Source organism: Agelaius tricolor, unplaced genomic scaffold, assembly GCF_023055355.1.
Source record: "Agelaius tricolor isolate 1412-34295 unplaced genomic scaffold, bAgeTri1.0.p SCAF_24, whole genome shotgun sequence".
NCBI classification, from domain to species: domain Eukaryota; kingdom Metazoa; phylum Chordata; class Aves; order Passeriformes; family Icteridae; genus Agelaius; species Agelaius tricolor.
The window spans coordinates 4,536,652-4,550,873 of record NW_027269284.1 but is presented as its reverse complement, the minus strand read 5'-3'; the positions used below and the strand labels follow the sequence as shown (position 1 = coordinate 4,550,873).

The window sequence follows — 14,222 nt, the reverse complement described above, 5'->3', positions numbered from 1 at the left end:
CATCGACCATTCACTGTAATGGACTGCCTAGCCTGTATGTTGTAAATATGAAATTGATTTTCACTGCCCATCTCTTTGCTTACTGTGATTCTCTAATCTAGATTTCCTGTTTTCTTAGAATGCAAAGATCACTGACATTGGTATTATTTGTACATATTTAATAGAATGTTTTTTTCATTTTGTTCACAAATTTCTGGATATACTATTTTTTAAATTAAATTAAATAATTTTAATCTCTAGATAGAGCTTGCATGTTTTATTGTTGTCCATTAAATTATCTAGCAGTTATCAGTGGGCAGGTTTTACTCTGTTGAGGCAAATGTGTTCAGGTTTTTTCAATGTGCCAGTCAATGTCTTCTGTTGCTTTTTACAGCTGCTGTGCACAGTGTGGGTTACTGCAGGTACCTGAAGTGCTTGACTGATGGGGTGCAGCTGCTGACTGGTGTTGGGGTGCAGCACGATCAGATTTTAATTGCAGGGGGAGGTGATCAGTCAGGGGCAGCCAGGGAGGTGCTGTGTGTGTCAGGAGCTGCTGTGGGGATTCACTAGAGGTCACTTTTTGCTCATCTTAGCAGCAGGTGATAGTGGAATGCTGGTAGTGCAGTATTTCATGGTGATACAAAGCAGTGCTCAGTTTGGTAGAGGATGAAATTCAAGCCTGGTAACTTGTCATCATCCTGAGAAAATTTGACAAAGCAGGAGAGTTCATTTCAATGTCATAAATGTACATAATCCCAGTGTGTGGTTGTGCCTAAGGTCCTTTGCAACAAATTGACAGTTTCATGTAACACTGGTCTGCTTTTTTCATCCTTTAGTATCCTTGCTGGTTTTTCAGATGGGTAAGACTTGTGCTAAGTTTCAGACGAAACTCCAGCTAAATTCTTAGTGAGATGTGGCTTTGATTTCATATGTGTTTAGTTTTTCTTGAGGGCATCCTCAGTCTTGTGGTGTGTGTTTGAAACAAGGAAGTATGATGCTTTCTATGCCACCTAGTGAATGAATGACAGTCACAAATGCAAATATAATTGTTTGGGAACTTGAAAACTATCTCTGATACAACTTATGCTTTTTTCCTTGGCTACTTGTTGTACATCTTTGATAAAAATAAGATGCCAAGTGTGTTAGAACTCAAGAGGAGGTGGAGGATAGTAGAGTGCAAATGACACAGCAGCTCAGCAAGACACCCCCAGCAGCAAGTTCACTCAGGACATCCACTGGTTCTGTTTAGGCCGTTGGATGGTTCATTATTCCCCATATTACCTGTGAAATTGCCACTGCCAAGCAGGTTATTGAATCTACCACAGACTTGTGGGTTTTGATCCCCTCAGTTGGCCTTAATATGTAGATCTCATTTTTTTTGCATGCAGAATGCAGCATCATAAATAGTATCTGGTTCTCATTATAATTCTAAAGAGACAGTCAGATTTCATAACTATTCTGCATAGGCCAGTGCCTACTTCCCTTAATCATCTAAAAAATAGCACTTTGCTTCATGACCAGGCCCAGACTGATTTAAAACTTGAGAAGTAAATTACTACTCAATAATCTAGTTCTATAAAAGTAAATGCAGAATGTTGTTACACTGGTTCATTATGTTGAAAGCATAGTGCATTATAATTTTTAATGGAATGTGAGTGTAATATCTTCTAAATGCCTTCTTTAACACTTTGGGAGACAACTGGATCTGTGGTCTCCCACACAACTGAGGGATTCCCACTGTCCACAGAATTTTGTTAGTAGCTAAATGTAAATTTTTAAGATTTCATTAATAGCAGGACCCTCAGCTATGCCAGTTACACAGTTTGAATGAGCAAGATTTCAGACAGGTGAGGAGGAGAAAACCTTCCCAGGGTCACTAACCCATTTTTTGTCCTTTCATGTTAATTGGCTGCTCATTCCTGGGAACACAGATTGTGCTGCTTCTCCTTTACCTCATCCAATGTCAAATCCCTAAAGAAGCCCTGCCAGCGCAGAAGGGAGAGAGCCATATGGGGCAGGTTGCAATTGTTCCTTCAGGTCTGGATTTATTCCACTGTGAACAGATGGACAATGGCTGACATCCACTAATGGTTCTTGATAGGTTTCTTCTGCTGTTCATCTCTGTCTTCTTTTTCTCTTCAGCCACAACACAGACCATCCTGGAGATGGTCTGGTAACTCCCCCTGACTAGATGGAAAATAGAATGTCTTGTTTCACGACAACAAGAAAATGCAGAGGATTTAATTTGACCCTGGGTTCTTATGTTTTTAGCACTTGTATGAAGAGGGTGAGAACAAGAAGAATATCCCTTAGTCACTTAATACAGATAACATCAGAAGAGAGAGGGTTTTTTGTGTTCAGTGGCTTGAAGGGAATTTATTCATCCATTCATCCAGCTCACTACAAGCTTTTTCACTCTGTATTTCCAGCATAGACCTAGTAGAGCTGTTCCAATCTGAGAAAGGAGCAATGCACATTTGGCATTTCAAAAATGACTTTGAATGTTTGACACAGCTGAACTTCTTGTTCATTAAGTGGAACTTTAATCTACTACTTTCATCCTTCACCTTCTTTCTAACAGTAGATGAAGGTCCTCTATTTTATTTCATGCTTGCAATGACTGCAATTTCTTAAAGATGAGGTGGTTCTCTTTAGTCAATTATTCTTTTTTTCCCATTTTCCCCTCAAAACCTGAAGATTTTTCTCCAAAATGACTTTCACATGAACCAGAAAGCATTAACTTCTTGCTGTGGGAAGTTGCACACAGGGGAAGTTATAACTAAAAAAAAAAAAGAAGCTGTAATTGAAATACGCAATTGCAAAATCAAAGTAGGCTGATCTCTCTGTGTGTTATATAAACAAATGCTTCTCAGGATCTAAGTGAAGGAATTAAGGAAATATTTAAATCCAAACAAAGTTTTCTTTCCAAGTTTTAAATAAATCGAATTGACTTAGTTTGATTATACATTTAAACAATCTATTTTAAGATAAAGGTTAAATGTTGGGCCCTCTTTATCCAACCATTCTTTTCTTCTGACATAAATCTCTCCTAGGATCTCATAATAGCATCTGCAAGATTTACTGTTGACAAAAGTTAAGATATTCCATTGAAACATAATCTTGCATTTTGATATTAAAAATGCATAAAGGTTTTAAATTTATGGCTTTAAAAACTGTTACAATGAATGACGTCTGTTTGATAACAAAGCAAAATCATGCATGAAAGAACCAGCACTCACAGCTGTGACAAACCAAAGAAAATCTGTAAGCACACAATAGCAGTATCTTTGTGTAAGAGAATTGTCAAACCTCACTATACACTTGAGAAAACATTCAACATGTATCTTAGGGGGTAAGACAGCAAAACTTCCTCTTTCACTATCTTCAAAGTCACATCTGCTAAAGATAGCGTGCCCTAATGCACCGAATTTGTGAAAGCCCAAGGTCATGCCCTTATGGTTGCCCATTCTGAGGGGAATAAAACTTGTACTTAAATTATACATGTGGCTGTTAACAGATACACTTAAAACAATGTATTAGCTCTGCAGCACATGTGCTCCTCCAGCTGACTCATAAGAAGCCAAGAAACAGTTTGGGGGCTTTGAAAAATGCCATAATTCTTAGTGCAGGGCACAGAAGACACTCAGCTGTGTTACACTGCTGTTGAAAGAAGAGATTGCAGTAACAGCAGTGCCCAAATGCAGTAAGAGGATGGGGATTGTTAGGCTTTGTGAAAGATGTATTGTAGCCCTGTGAGCCATGGTGTAAAAGTTGTGAAGATGACAACTGAGTGTGAGGTGATCAGAGACTGCTGGAGAAAGCAAAATGGGTGGGGGAAACCAGAGGCTTGGCCGGAGTCAGCTCTTCTGCTGCTGGATTTTCTCATGTCCAGTCCAAAACTAGGCCACTGACAGCCATGCAAGGGAGGGGGGCTGAATTTGGGGAAGTTTTCTGAGGCAGAAAGAGCACTGCATTGTGTTCTAAAGGGAAACTTCCATTTTGCTTGAGTTATTTCATGTTCTTTTCCATCCTGAGAGTCTGCATAGTTTATTCTGTAGAGCAGGTGCCTCGTGGCAGCTGTCGAGCAGGGTGCAGAGACCTTTTGGCTGGGGCTATGGGGTCAGATAACCTCTTTCCTTCAGCAGGTGCAACTGGGCTTGCTGCTGCTGCTGGAGGGAGCGCTGTTGGTCCGGTCAGCATCAGCTGAGGATCCAGCCCAGGATGTTTTCCCAGGAAGCATGAACTAGTGATGGGTGTGCCAGGTGGACCTGAGCCCCGTGTTACCTACAGCGTGTGTATTTGTTAGGTCTGTGTACAATCAGAAAAGGAAAAAGAGCAAGCATATGAATCCCTTCACGAAGTAGCGTAGAGAATACCAAACTGCAGTATTAATAACCTCCTGTTATTGAATCCTCCATCTGTTCATCATGCCAACTTATCCTCACTTAGAGCACTCCCCTTGTCATAATATTTTGCGCCACACTCCCCTCCCTCCCCGAAGCAGCAGTTCCAGTTTAGATCTAAACATTTGCCCAGTCATGTAACCCCACTGAGGACATGGTCTCAGTGCCTGGATCTGTTTATGTCTCTCTATTAAAAAATGCAACTGAATTCTTAATTTCATTTTTGATTTTTTCCTTTTCCTCTAGTAATTTCTTTTTTCTGGAGATTTTCATATCCATATTGGTATTCACAGATATTTCTCTTGTGGTTTAAGCGTGTTTGACCCCCTAATGCTCATTCCTGATACTTTGCCACATGGCAACTGAAGCAGTGAGGGAGAAAAAAAATAATTATTTTCTCCTTAGAGCTTTGATATGTATGTGTTTTTATATTTTGCTAACATCTATAAATGGCAATAAAGTGGTTAGCCACTTTAAAGTGATTAAACCCAAATTTATTTATACAAACCCCACATGAGGCGCTTGGCTAGATGCTGCCCTAGTGATGCACAGTGAGAATTTAGGGAAGCTGTTCTTTGAGGGATGTCTGAGACGTCTGTGCTGAGCCACAAAAGGCTTTCCCAGGAATACAGGAGGAAAATGAAGATAAATCAGAGGCTGCATAAACTTGTCCTGGGAGCTACCTCCCAATCCCGGTGGATAATCCCATGAAAGGGACACACTACCTGGGAAATGATGGGGGAAAACAAGTTTTTAGGGAGCTGGAGCCAAGCTGCTGAAGGCTGCCTGTTATGCTAAAATCCCTGAGTTGTGCCCTGAGCGGATTCCTGAAATCCACACAACTCAGAGGCTGAAACCACCCTTCATAACCTCTGGGTTCAAATATTCCCCTCATAGGCAAACCAACTCCCAAAAAACCCCGGGGAAAAATCGACAGCCCTGTCCGTTCTCCCAGTGAATTGCTCTTGTTTGCTACCCCAGGAGTGTCTGTCTTTATCCGAGAGGGTCCGGGTCCCTGAGGGATGCCGGGGCCGTTTGCTGACAGGAAACGATCGTTTTATTTCTGGAAAAACCCAGAGAAGGGACGTTCGCTGCCGGGCTGGGCTGGGCTGTGGGTGGGGACGGACGAGCGAACGGCCGCGGCTCCGCTTCCCGCCCGCGGCTGGCAAGGAGGAAGGGGCAGCTGTGCCAGTAGAGCGAAAGTTTCTGGGAGGGTTGGAGCGGAGCTCCGGGCGCGCTGGAGAAAAAAAGCCGCGGGGCAGGAGGCGGCGGGGCCATGGCGGCCGCCGCTCCCTCACCGCGCCCGGGCGGGGCCGCCGTCAGCCGACCCAGCGGCCGCGGGGGCGCCGCCACCACTTTGGTTCGCGTCGGCCGCCGCCGCCGCTGTTCGGGCGGGGAGGGCATGGCGGGCGCGGGGTGACCCCGAGGGACCGCGGCCACGTGGGCGCGATGGGAGCGTTCCCGTGGGGAAGAAATCGGCCTTGGATTCATTGACTTTGGGCAATTCGCTGCTCTTTCCCTAAGAGCTGCCCTCGCTCGCGGCGGTTCCGACCCTGCGGAGACCGCGGGGTTAGTTCAGGGGCTCTTCAGGGCGGATCAGGGGAGCTGCAGGAGGCACTGACCCTTACCGGGAGCAAAATTACAGCGTTATGGCTTGATTTGTTTTCATTCCTGTTAGTTCGTGAGGGAAAAGCCTTAGCCAGATCACAAATACAGCGAAACACCAGAAGTGCTGATATTTGGGGATGGCAGGAACGGGCAGAAAGTGATGGGCAGAAGTTCTACCTGAACGTGCGGAGGAACTTCTTTGCTGTGCAGTGACTGCACACGGAATACATTGCACAGGGAGGGTGTGGAGTTTCCCTCCCTGGAGATCTTCCAGACCCGTCTGGACTCAATCCTGAGCCGCGCGCTCTGGGAAAACCTCGTTTGACCAGGGGGGTAGGACTCGATGACCTGCTGTGATCCCTTCCAAAATGACCCATTCCGTGACTCTGTGAACGCAGCCGGCGTTAACTTTGCCGAAGTTTGAACAAAACAGAACAAAACCAAACAAAGCAGTGGCGACATCGCGTCCCAGGGCAGGTCCCGGTTTCGCTGCGCGCGGCCGAACCAGCCTCGCCCGCCCCGCTGTCTCGTTCGTCACGGCGCCCGCCTAGAACCAAGAGATCGAGCCTGGGGGGCGCGGCGGCGGCGGCGGCGGCAGCGGCCGCTCCCCCCCACGCCCCCCCCTCCGCCCCACCCCGCCCCTCCCTCCCTCCCGCGGGGGCGGGCGGGCGCGCGTGCGCGCGGCGGTGGCGGGGACGCGCCCGGCGGCGGGGGCGCGCACCGAGGCGCCGCTCAGTTCGGGGGCGCCCACGGAGCGGCCGCCATATGCCGCGGCTGCCGCGGCGGCTCCGAGCGGCGCTGCCCCCCGGCATCCTCCTCGTCCTCACCGTCCTCCTCCTCCCCGCGGCGGGCGCGGACGGAGCGCGGCGCCTCCATGGGAAGTTCGCACCTCCTGAACAAGGGCTTGCCTCTAGGTAACCATCCGGCCTGCTCGCCGCGGTGCGGGGCGGGCGGGGAGCGGGGCGGAGGGGGGGACACACACGAGCGGCCGCCGCCGCCGCGCTTTGTGTGCCCGTCACCGCCGCTCCGGGCCCCGCCGCGGGCTGCGGGGCTGCCCTGGCGGCCGCAGCGCCGGCGCAACTTTGCCCGGTGGCCGCTTTTTGAGGTTGGGTGAAAACATAAAGGGAAATAAAAACGAGAGGCGGAGGGGCGGGGGGTGCGAGTCCTCCCGAAGTACCGAACTCAAAGGGCGCTGAAGCTGCGCCCCAGAGGGCTCTGGGTTGCTGGGTCCGCCAAGGCAGCTTTGGGGTGTTGGTTCTCTAGGGCAGCTCTGGGGTGTTGGGTCCGCCAGGGCAGCTCTGGGGTGTTGGTTCTCTAGGGCAGCTCTGGGGTGTTGGGTCCGCCAGGGCAGCTCTGGGGTGTTGGGTCCGCCAGGGCAGCTCTGGGGTGTTGGGTTCTCTTGGGCAGCTCTGGGGCGTTGGGTTCTTTTGGGCAGCTTTGGGGCGTTGGGTTCTCTTGGGCAGCTTTGGGGTGTTGGGTTCTCTTGGGCAGCTTTGGGGTGTTGGGTTCTCTAGGGCAGCTTTGGGGTGTTGGGTTCTCTAGGGCAGCTTTGGGGTGTTGGGTCTGCCAGGGCAGCTTTGGGGTGTTGGGTTCTCTTGGGCAGCTTTGGGGTGTTGGGTCTGCCAGGGCAGCTTTGGGGTGTTGGGTTTCGCTCGTGGGGTGAGCGGTGCCGGCTCCGAGCTGCGGGAAATCTGGGCCGGTGTTTGGATAAACAGGAAGTTTAAAAGCGGCGTTTTATTGCTGTAAAAAAGTGCTTAAGGCCTGGCTGGTGGGATGGTTTTGGCAGAGCTGCGGACGGGTTGTGTGTCAGAGGTAAGGCTCTTCACCCTAAATCTTAATTTCTCTGTTTCTTTCTTTCCCTTACTTTTATTTTTTTTCAAGCATGCGTTTATGGTGTTGTTTTTAAGGTAACATGAATAATATGCACAGGGTGATGCCTCTAGAATTGCCGGGCATAAATTGTCATGTTAATCTGAAGGTGATTTTTTTTTTCTTGCCCCCAGACATAAGGAGACAGAATGTCGATTCTGTTTATAAACATTATCATTTTGTAAGCAAATGTTACCAAAAGAAGGCTAGAAAGCATAGAATAAGCCTGTTTACAGTGCAGATATGAGTCAGACTGCTATGCTGCTTTGTTTTCCTCTAAAAATTAAATTCAAAAGTCAGGATTTAAGTCATAGAACCGAGCTGGACAGAATAATGGTAGAAAATATTGTTAGCAGTGCTGGTTTTTAAAATTCCGCCTGTTGTAAGTTAAATTGAACAATTTCACAGAGCCTTATATTTTAGTAAGTGTTGTCCTTATGAGGAAGACTATTTGCTTTTAGGCCATGTTAGAGCAGCTAAAGATAATCATCCCTTTAGCCTTATTGAAAATAATGAGGCCTAATAAACTGAAGTGAGTGTGTACTTTCTTTTCCAGTAAATTAAAATTAACTGTCATATTTGTGATGTGTGTACGTGTTTCAAGAGCATTGCACTGATTCCTCCTCCAGGGTCTTAAAAGATGTAAATATTCTTACTTAGTATTCGAGCCCCTTGGCAAGTAGCCTGATGCCCTTATTAAAATATTTTAAATCTCATTATTCTGTCCCACTAGGATGGGAGCAAGAAAATACTAAGAAAAATAAAACATTCTTTAATAATTTCATATTGACATTGCATTAAATAATACTTTGAAAATCTCTTTCTTTTATAAAAAAGAAGGGTTAAAAAGCTGAGTATAAATTAGACTGCCAGCAGAAAGATAATTGTCCAGTGCATCTCTTTGTTCTGTGCTCTTATCTGTTTTATCTATTTTTAGCTGTGCGTTGGTGAAGCAGGCATGTAAAATTAGCAGCCCAAACTGCTAACTTTAGTGTCTTTTGTAATGTTGCTCTTTATTGACCCCCAAAGGCAGCAAGATTTCAATATTGGAATTCCTTAATGTTTGGCAGATAACATCCTCTTCAGTTTATTATTATGTCAGCCATCCCCAGAGTGAGGTAGTGACAAAATATTTTGCCCATTGGCAATTCATCGGAGTATTTCAAACCAAAAGGGAACAAACAACCCTCTGCCCCCAACCTGCCTCTTTTCCAGCCTGGACAAGAAATGGGTGTTTATGAGGTGGCTGCAATTGATAAACAGATGAGAGAAAGTGGGGGAATTAAATTGTTCCCTCATTTTTGTCATTGTTAATATAGAATAATACTTGGGACGTGAATTTAGCTTCTCTGTGTTTGTTTGATGGCATTGAGGGTGTAAATTGATGCAGAGTCAGGGGTGTGTTCTCTGTCTTTCTGTAAACACCCCCCATACCCCCCAAATAACAGAGATACGGTGTTTCTCCATCAGGGAATGTGTTGTTTCATTACTGAACTGGCAAATAAAATAGTAATAAGCCCGAGATATGCTGTAGTCATGCTCAGTAGAAGAGTTTAGTCAATGAAACTGCTATTTTGGAATGAAACTCCTCCAGTCACCTTTGTGAATTTTGCAGTTGAGTGTTGTCATACGTAGTTAAGGAATAGCTGGAGCGTGCAGCTTCTGAGAACACAGTAGACTATGTGTAGAAACGTAAATATTGTATATGCTGTGATACTCTGACATCCTGTGGAGTTCTGATAGCATGATAAAACAAATTACAGGTGCCCTTATGCTTGTCAGTTTGGTTACCTCTTGACTTGTCCTTCTGCATCATAAAGATAAAAAAGTGTCTGCCCTTTGTTAGAAATGTGTGATCCTTCAGTTTATTAATCTCTCCATTTCTGAGAGCTATTGTTTTATTTGCAGTGTAAACAGAGTGGGTTGCAGCTCTTAGCCAAAAGCGTGATCCGAGAGATTAGGATTGGGCTGCACACTGTGAAGTGCTATCGTGCACATACAGTAGTGCACTTGCCAACGTTTTGAAACATAAAGTCAATCCCTTGTTATCAAATAAGAACATCTACTGCAGATCACTGACTAGGCTGGGTCATCCCTTTTGGGGAGAAAACTGACGTTCTCCCCAAGTACCTTATTTTATGTAGATACTGTAAATATTAAAAAAAAAGTAAAAAAGCTTATTTTACTAGAAAGCAATTTGAACAGCAGTGAGTGTGTAAAAAGGCACAGGTTTTAATGTCATTTAACCAAAGATGCTGAGAAGCAACATGATTTTTAATTCTCTTATCTGAAATACAGTGGTATTTCACATAAGAGAATTAAAACTTGAAACTGCTGATGTTTTGGACTAAAAGTTCTTGTTGCCATTTTGTTTTGACTTATGTGCCATGCATTTGTATAACTGTATTTCTTGAAGCTTATCTGGAGCACTTGGGCTGCTCGTGTGTGAGACCTGCCTTTAAGAGTAGTAGTCAGGTTGTTGCCTCCCAAGCCAGCTGGGAACATTGATGAGGTGATACTCCAGCATGTGTCAAGCTTTCAAATCCCAGAGCAGTTGGCAGTGCAGCAGTGTAGCAGCCTCCTCTGAGGCTCCCTCACCTCCTGCCCCCATAATTATTTATTTAGTGTGAGAGTAGAGATGAAGTTACACTTTTAATACGTGTCCTAAAATTTAAGGTGAGGATAAAAGTTGTAGTACAGAGCCCTTTAGCCTTAGTTCCTTAGCTGCACGTGCTTTTTCACTCCCAGACAGAGAAGCAATGGATTTACAGCTCAGGAAAACAAATTCCCAGCTGTAGTTTTGGGTCTCTTTCTCCCCTGTTGCCTCAAGAGCAAAGATGATGATTCATTTTAGTCTATGAATTGATCAGGAAAACATGCGTTGCAGATAAATCTAAAATTAACGTTTCCTGCTGAAATGTAACCCTTTGCTCCCTCACCAGTATTCCTCTGGGAGAGCTGGAGAAATGCGGCGGCGCTTCCAGTTGTGGTTTAGGATCTCTGAGCTGTGATTAGGACAGGATCTCTGCCAGTTTAGGTTAGGAGCTGTGATTAGGACAGGATCTTTTCCAGTGCACAGCAATCCTCAGCCCATCTCCCCAAATTATTAACATGGTCAGGAGTGTTTTGGAAATCTGGCAGCATCCGAGTGTTGGCTGACTGGAACTGGTGTGTGGCCTTGTGTGCTGTGAGGAGGGGAAATGGAGTGAGAATCCCAAAAAAGGTGCTGGGAGTCCCCAGATGAGACTCGTTTTTGGTGCTTTTGGAGCTCTTTGATGTTCAGCTTTGGTTTGGTGGTTGAAGTGGGTAAAAACTTCAGATTGTTTTTGAACATGACCCAAGACCTCTCTGGTTCCTTGAGGAACAGAAGGCAGTCCCTGGGCTCCTCTAATGTATGCCACCCAGTAGCTGCAACCTGTGGTGTGTCAGGATGGGAGGATCTGGATTCCCCAGCCCTACCCTCAGGCTCTGCCTGCTGAAAACAGCCCAGGGGTGCATGCCTGCCTTAACCTGGGTCTTTACCCCTATGGGTGTTCCAGCAGTAATGAAATAATAATAATAATAATAATAAAAAAAATCACACGGTAAACTTAAATGCCAAATAAAAAAAATTGCTCTAAAAAAATCTTTCCTGAAAAACATCTGTGCCTTAAGATGAATAGGTTAATTGTTTTTTGATGTGCAAAAAAAAGTGTTTATGTTTGCTATAGCAGAATGAGAAATTAATTTTTGAGGAAGATTATGAATTAGCTTGTTCTCTCTTCTGGAATATTTTTGTCACTTCATTTCAAACATATAATGTTTCCTATATTATTATTCTATTTACTAATTATCCAGTTTGTTTCTAATCAACATAATTGAAAATTGACATTGTTTTATTTTTTTTTCTTTGAATTAAGTGTAGCTAATACAATAGCATGTTTCATGCTGGTATTTATTTTGGATGACTTTTGCTTATCCTTGCATTTTCATCTTTTTTTTTTATATCTGTGTTTTTCAAGGGGCTTTTAGAGGAATTTCTTTGCAGTGTACCTTCCAGGGTAGTCAGCCAGAAGGGATCCTATGCAGAAAGCAGAAGAAGCTGGCCCTGGGGACTGGGGACAATTGTTCAGCTAATTCTCTAATTCTGAAGTTGAGGTATTAATAGAAAGCTTTCATTTCTGTTGCATATGAATCCTTTGTTGTTTCAGTATTAAAGCACGAGGCAATGTGATTATATAATTTTGCTTTACGTGAGGTATTTCAAGGCATATTTTAATAGTTCTATTTACAGGTCAGTGGATGTCCCTTATCCCTGCCTAAACCCCCCTTCAGCGGGTTGTGTCACCACCAGCAAAGTTACATAAGCCTGCAGTGAAAGTTGTTCACGCTTTCTGCCTGTGTGCCAGAGCTCACCACGTTACCCCTCCTCTCCTTTTGGTCTATTTAGGGGAGCTCTGATGCCAACTCACAGAAAAAAAAAGGAAGGAAGCAAGGAAACATTTCTTACTTGACTTGAGTCACAGTTCCAGATTGCTGTGTGCAGTCCAGACTCTGTATTGTTGGATGTGCTCTAACAGTCTTCCTGAACAGCACCAGTATTGCTTGATAGATTCCATCTTCTGCTGTGGGACACAGACACACCCTGTCATGAGGTGGGTGGGAGTTCTGTCCTGGCAGGATGTGCTGAAAGCTTTAATAGCAATGAATTCTCACACTGCCATGCAGAACATGACAAGAGCACAACTTCTGCTGCCTTTCAGAGCAGGCGTTGCTTTGGCACCTTCTGTGCTTGGTTCACGTGTGACCTTCTGAGGTGAGAAGTGTCTGCAGTGGGGGAAGCCCCCAGTGGACAGCCCAGCACATTTGTGCACATTTACCTGCACGTGTCTGGGGCTGTGCAGAAGGGACTAGACCCTCACCCACAGGTCGTTGGGCAGTCAGGGCAGGGTCTAAGCACAGCAGAGAGTGATTTGGGAAAGCTGAGCTCTTGGGCAGCAGAAGAGAGTGGTCCTGCTTTCAGTTTTGCTCATGGCAGAGCCTCTGGAAGCTGGGCTCGCTGCTGTTGCTGCTGCCATGTGGCAGATTGTTCTTCTCTCCCACCCTCCAAACATGATCAATAGGAAAATTAGCCCATGGCTGCCATGTGATGACAGCAGGAATGGCAAGTGGGAGTCTCCGAGGCTGTCCCTGCTGCGCTCCCATCGAGCTGTGTTCCTGTCCTCTGGCAGGAGCGTGCACTGTGTGCTGGCCAGGCAGGGCAATGGCCAGTGGGCTGTCCTGCAGCGTGCTCAGACAGTGCACTGGCCAGCCAGAGCTCAGAAAAGAGCCAGGAGAGAAGCAGCACTGCAGGGGATTTTCATCATCTGCTGCTACACATAGATTTTTTTCACTCTGCAAAATGTCATCATAGCACTTGGGTGAGTCAGAAGTTGGGAGAATGAGCCAGAAAGGAGCTGTACCAGGATGTGTGCTCTCCAGTTGGATTGGGCTGATGTGCAGGAGGGTTTGTAGGAAGAGAGAACTGCCCCAGGCAGCTCTTAGTCAGACTTACAGACAACAGTCAGGGGGGCTGACAGACGGTAATGACTGTGCCATTGATGCACATCCCTGTACCTTTAATTTATAATTGCAAAGTTTCCATCGGCTTCTGTGGTATTTTTACCTGAATATGAAATTTCAGAATTGACCTTCTATTTTAAGCCAAACAGTCCAAAATTGATGTTGCTTTTTGCATATTTGCAGCACTCTCAGTCCTGCAAGGAAAATGTATGGCTTAGCAGAAGCAGTTGTGTGGAGCAGTTCATCAAAATTCCCAGATGAGTCAAATTTCATTAGATGGTTGCAGCCAGTTTGTCTCTTGCCGAGTGCGTAGCTTCAGTCTTTGCAGAGTCATGCAGGACAAAAGTGTTTAGCAGAGATAACCACAAGCCAGTCTCCAAACTCTTAAACTGATACTTAAATATTTTTTCACTTTAATGTGTTGTACCAGATATGTTAAACTGTTTATTTTCAACCGGGTAATGAGCGTTTTCACATTTGTGGTCTACCAACCATCTTAATGTGTGTCTGGTGCTTCAGTGAACAGCATTAATGTGTATCACAGCCTTTCTCATGCCGTTGATTTTCCCATTCATATAATCAGGGTTACTGAGAAGTGATCTTAAGTAATTCAGTATTCTGTGTGTGGTGTTCCCATGCTGACTGGAGCTGGGCAGCTAATTCCATTTTAACACATTATTTTTTGACTAAGAAAGGTCATTAAGGTGCTGATCAAAGCCACTGCAGCATTTTAGGTTTTATTTTGGTCCCCACCAAATTCTCTCCTGCATACTGTGTCTGCATACTGTCTCTGCTGGTTGTGCTTTTTTCTCAGCCTGTCCC

At 45.3% G+C, this 14,222-nt stretch overlaps 1 protein-coding gene across 11 annotated transcripts in view; it reads left to right on the top strand.

Annotated features, from left to right (window-relative positions):
• CTBP1 (C-terminal binding protein 1) overlaps positions 1 to 14,222 on the top strand; it is a 237,823-nt gene that overhangs the window by 164,610 nt on the left and 58,991 nt on the right. For 3 of the 11 annotated variants that reach the window (XM_071447421.1, XM_071447425.1, XM_071447422.1), the window contains exon 1: positions 6,677 to 6,904. The exons of the other annotated variants lie outside the window; for them this stretch is intronic. In XM_071447421.1, the coding sequence (XP_071303522.1) occupies positions 6,865 to 6,904 (40 nt within the window). In that variant the 5' untranslated portion in view covers positions 6,677 to 6,864. Of the gene's footprint in view, positions 1 to 6,676; positions 6,905 to 14,222 lie in introns of those variants that run through there. 11 annotated transcript variants of the gene reach the window in all.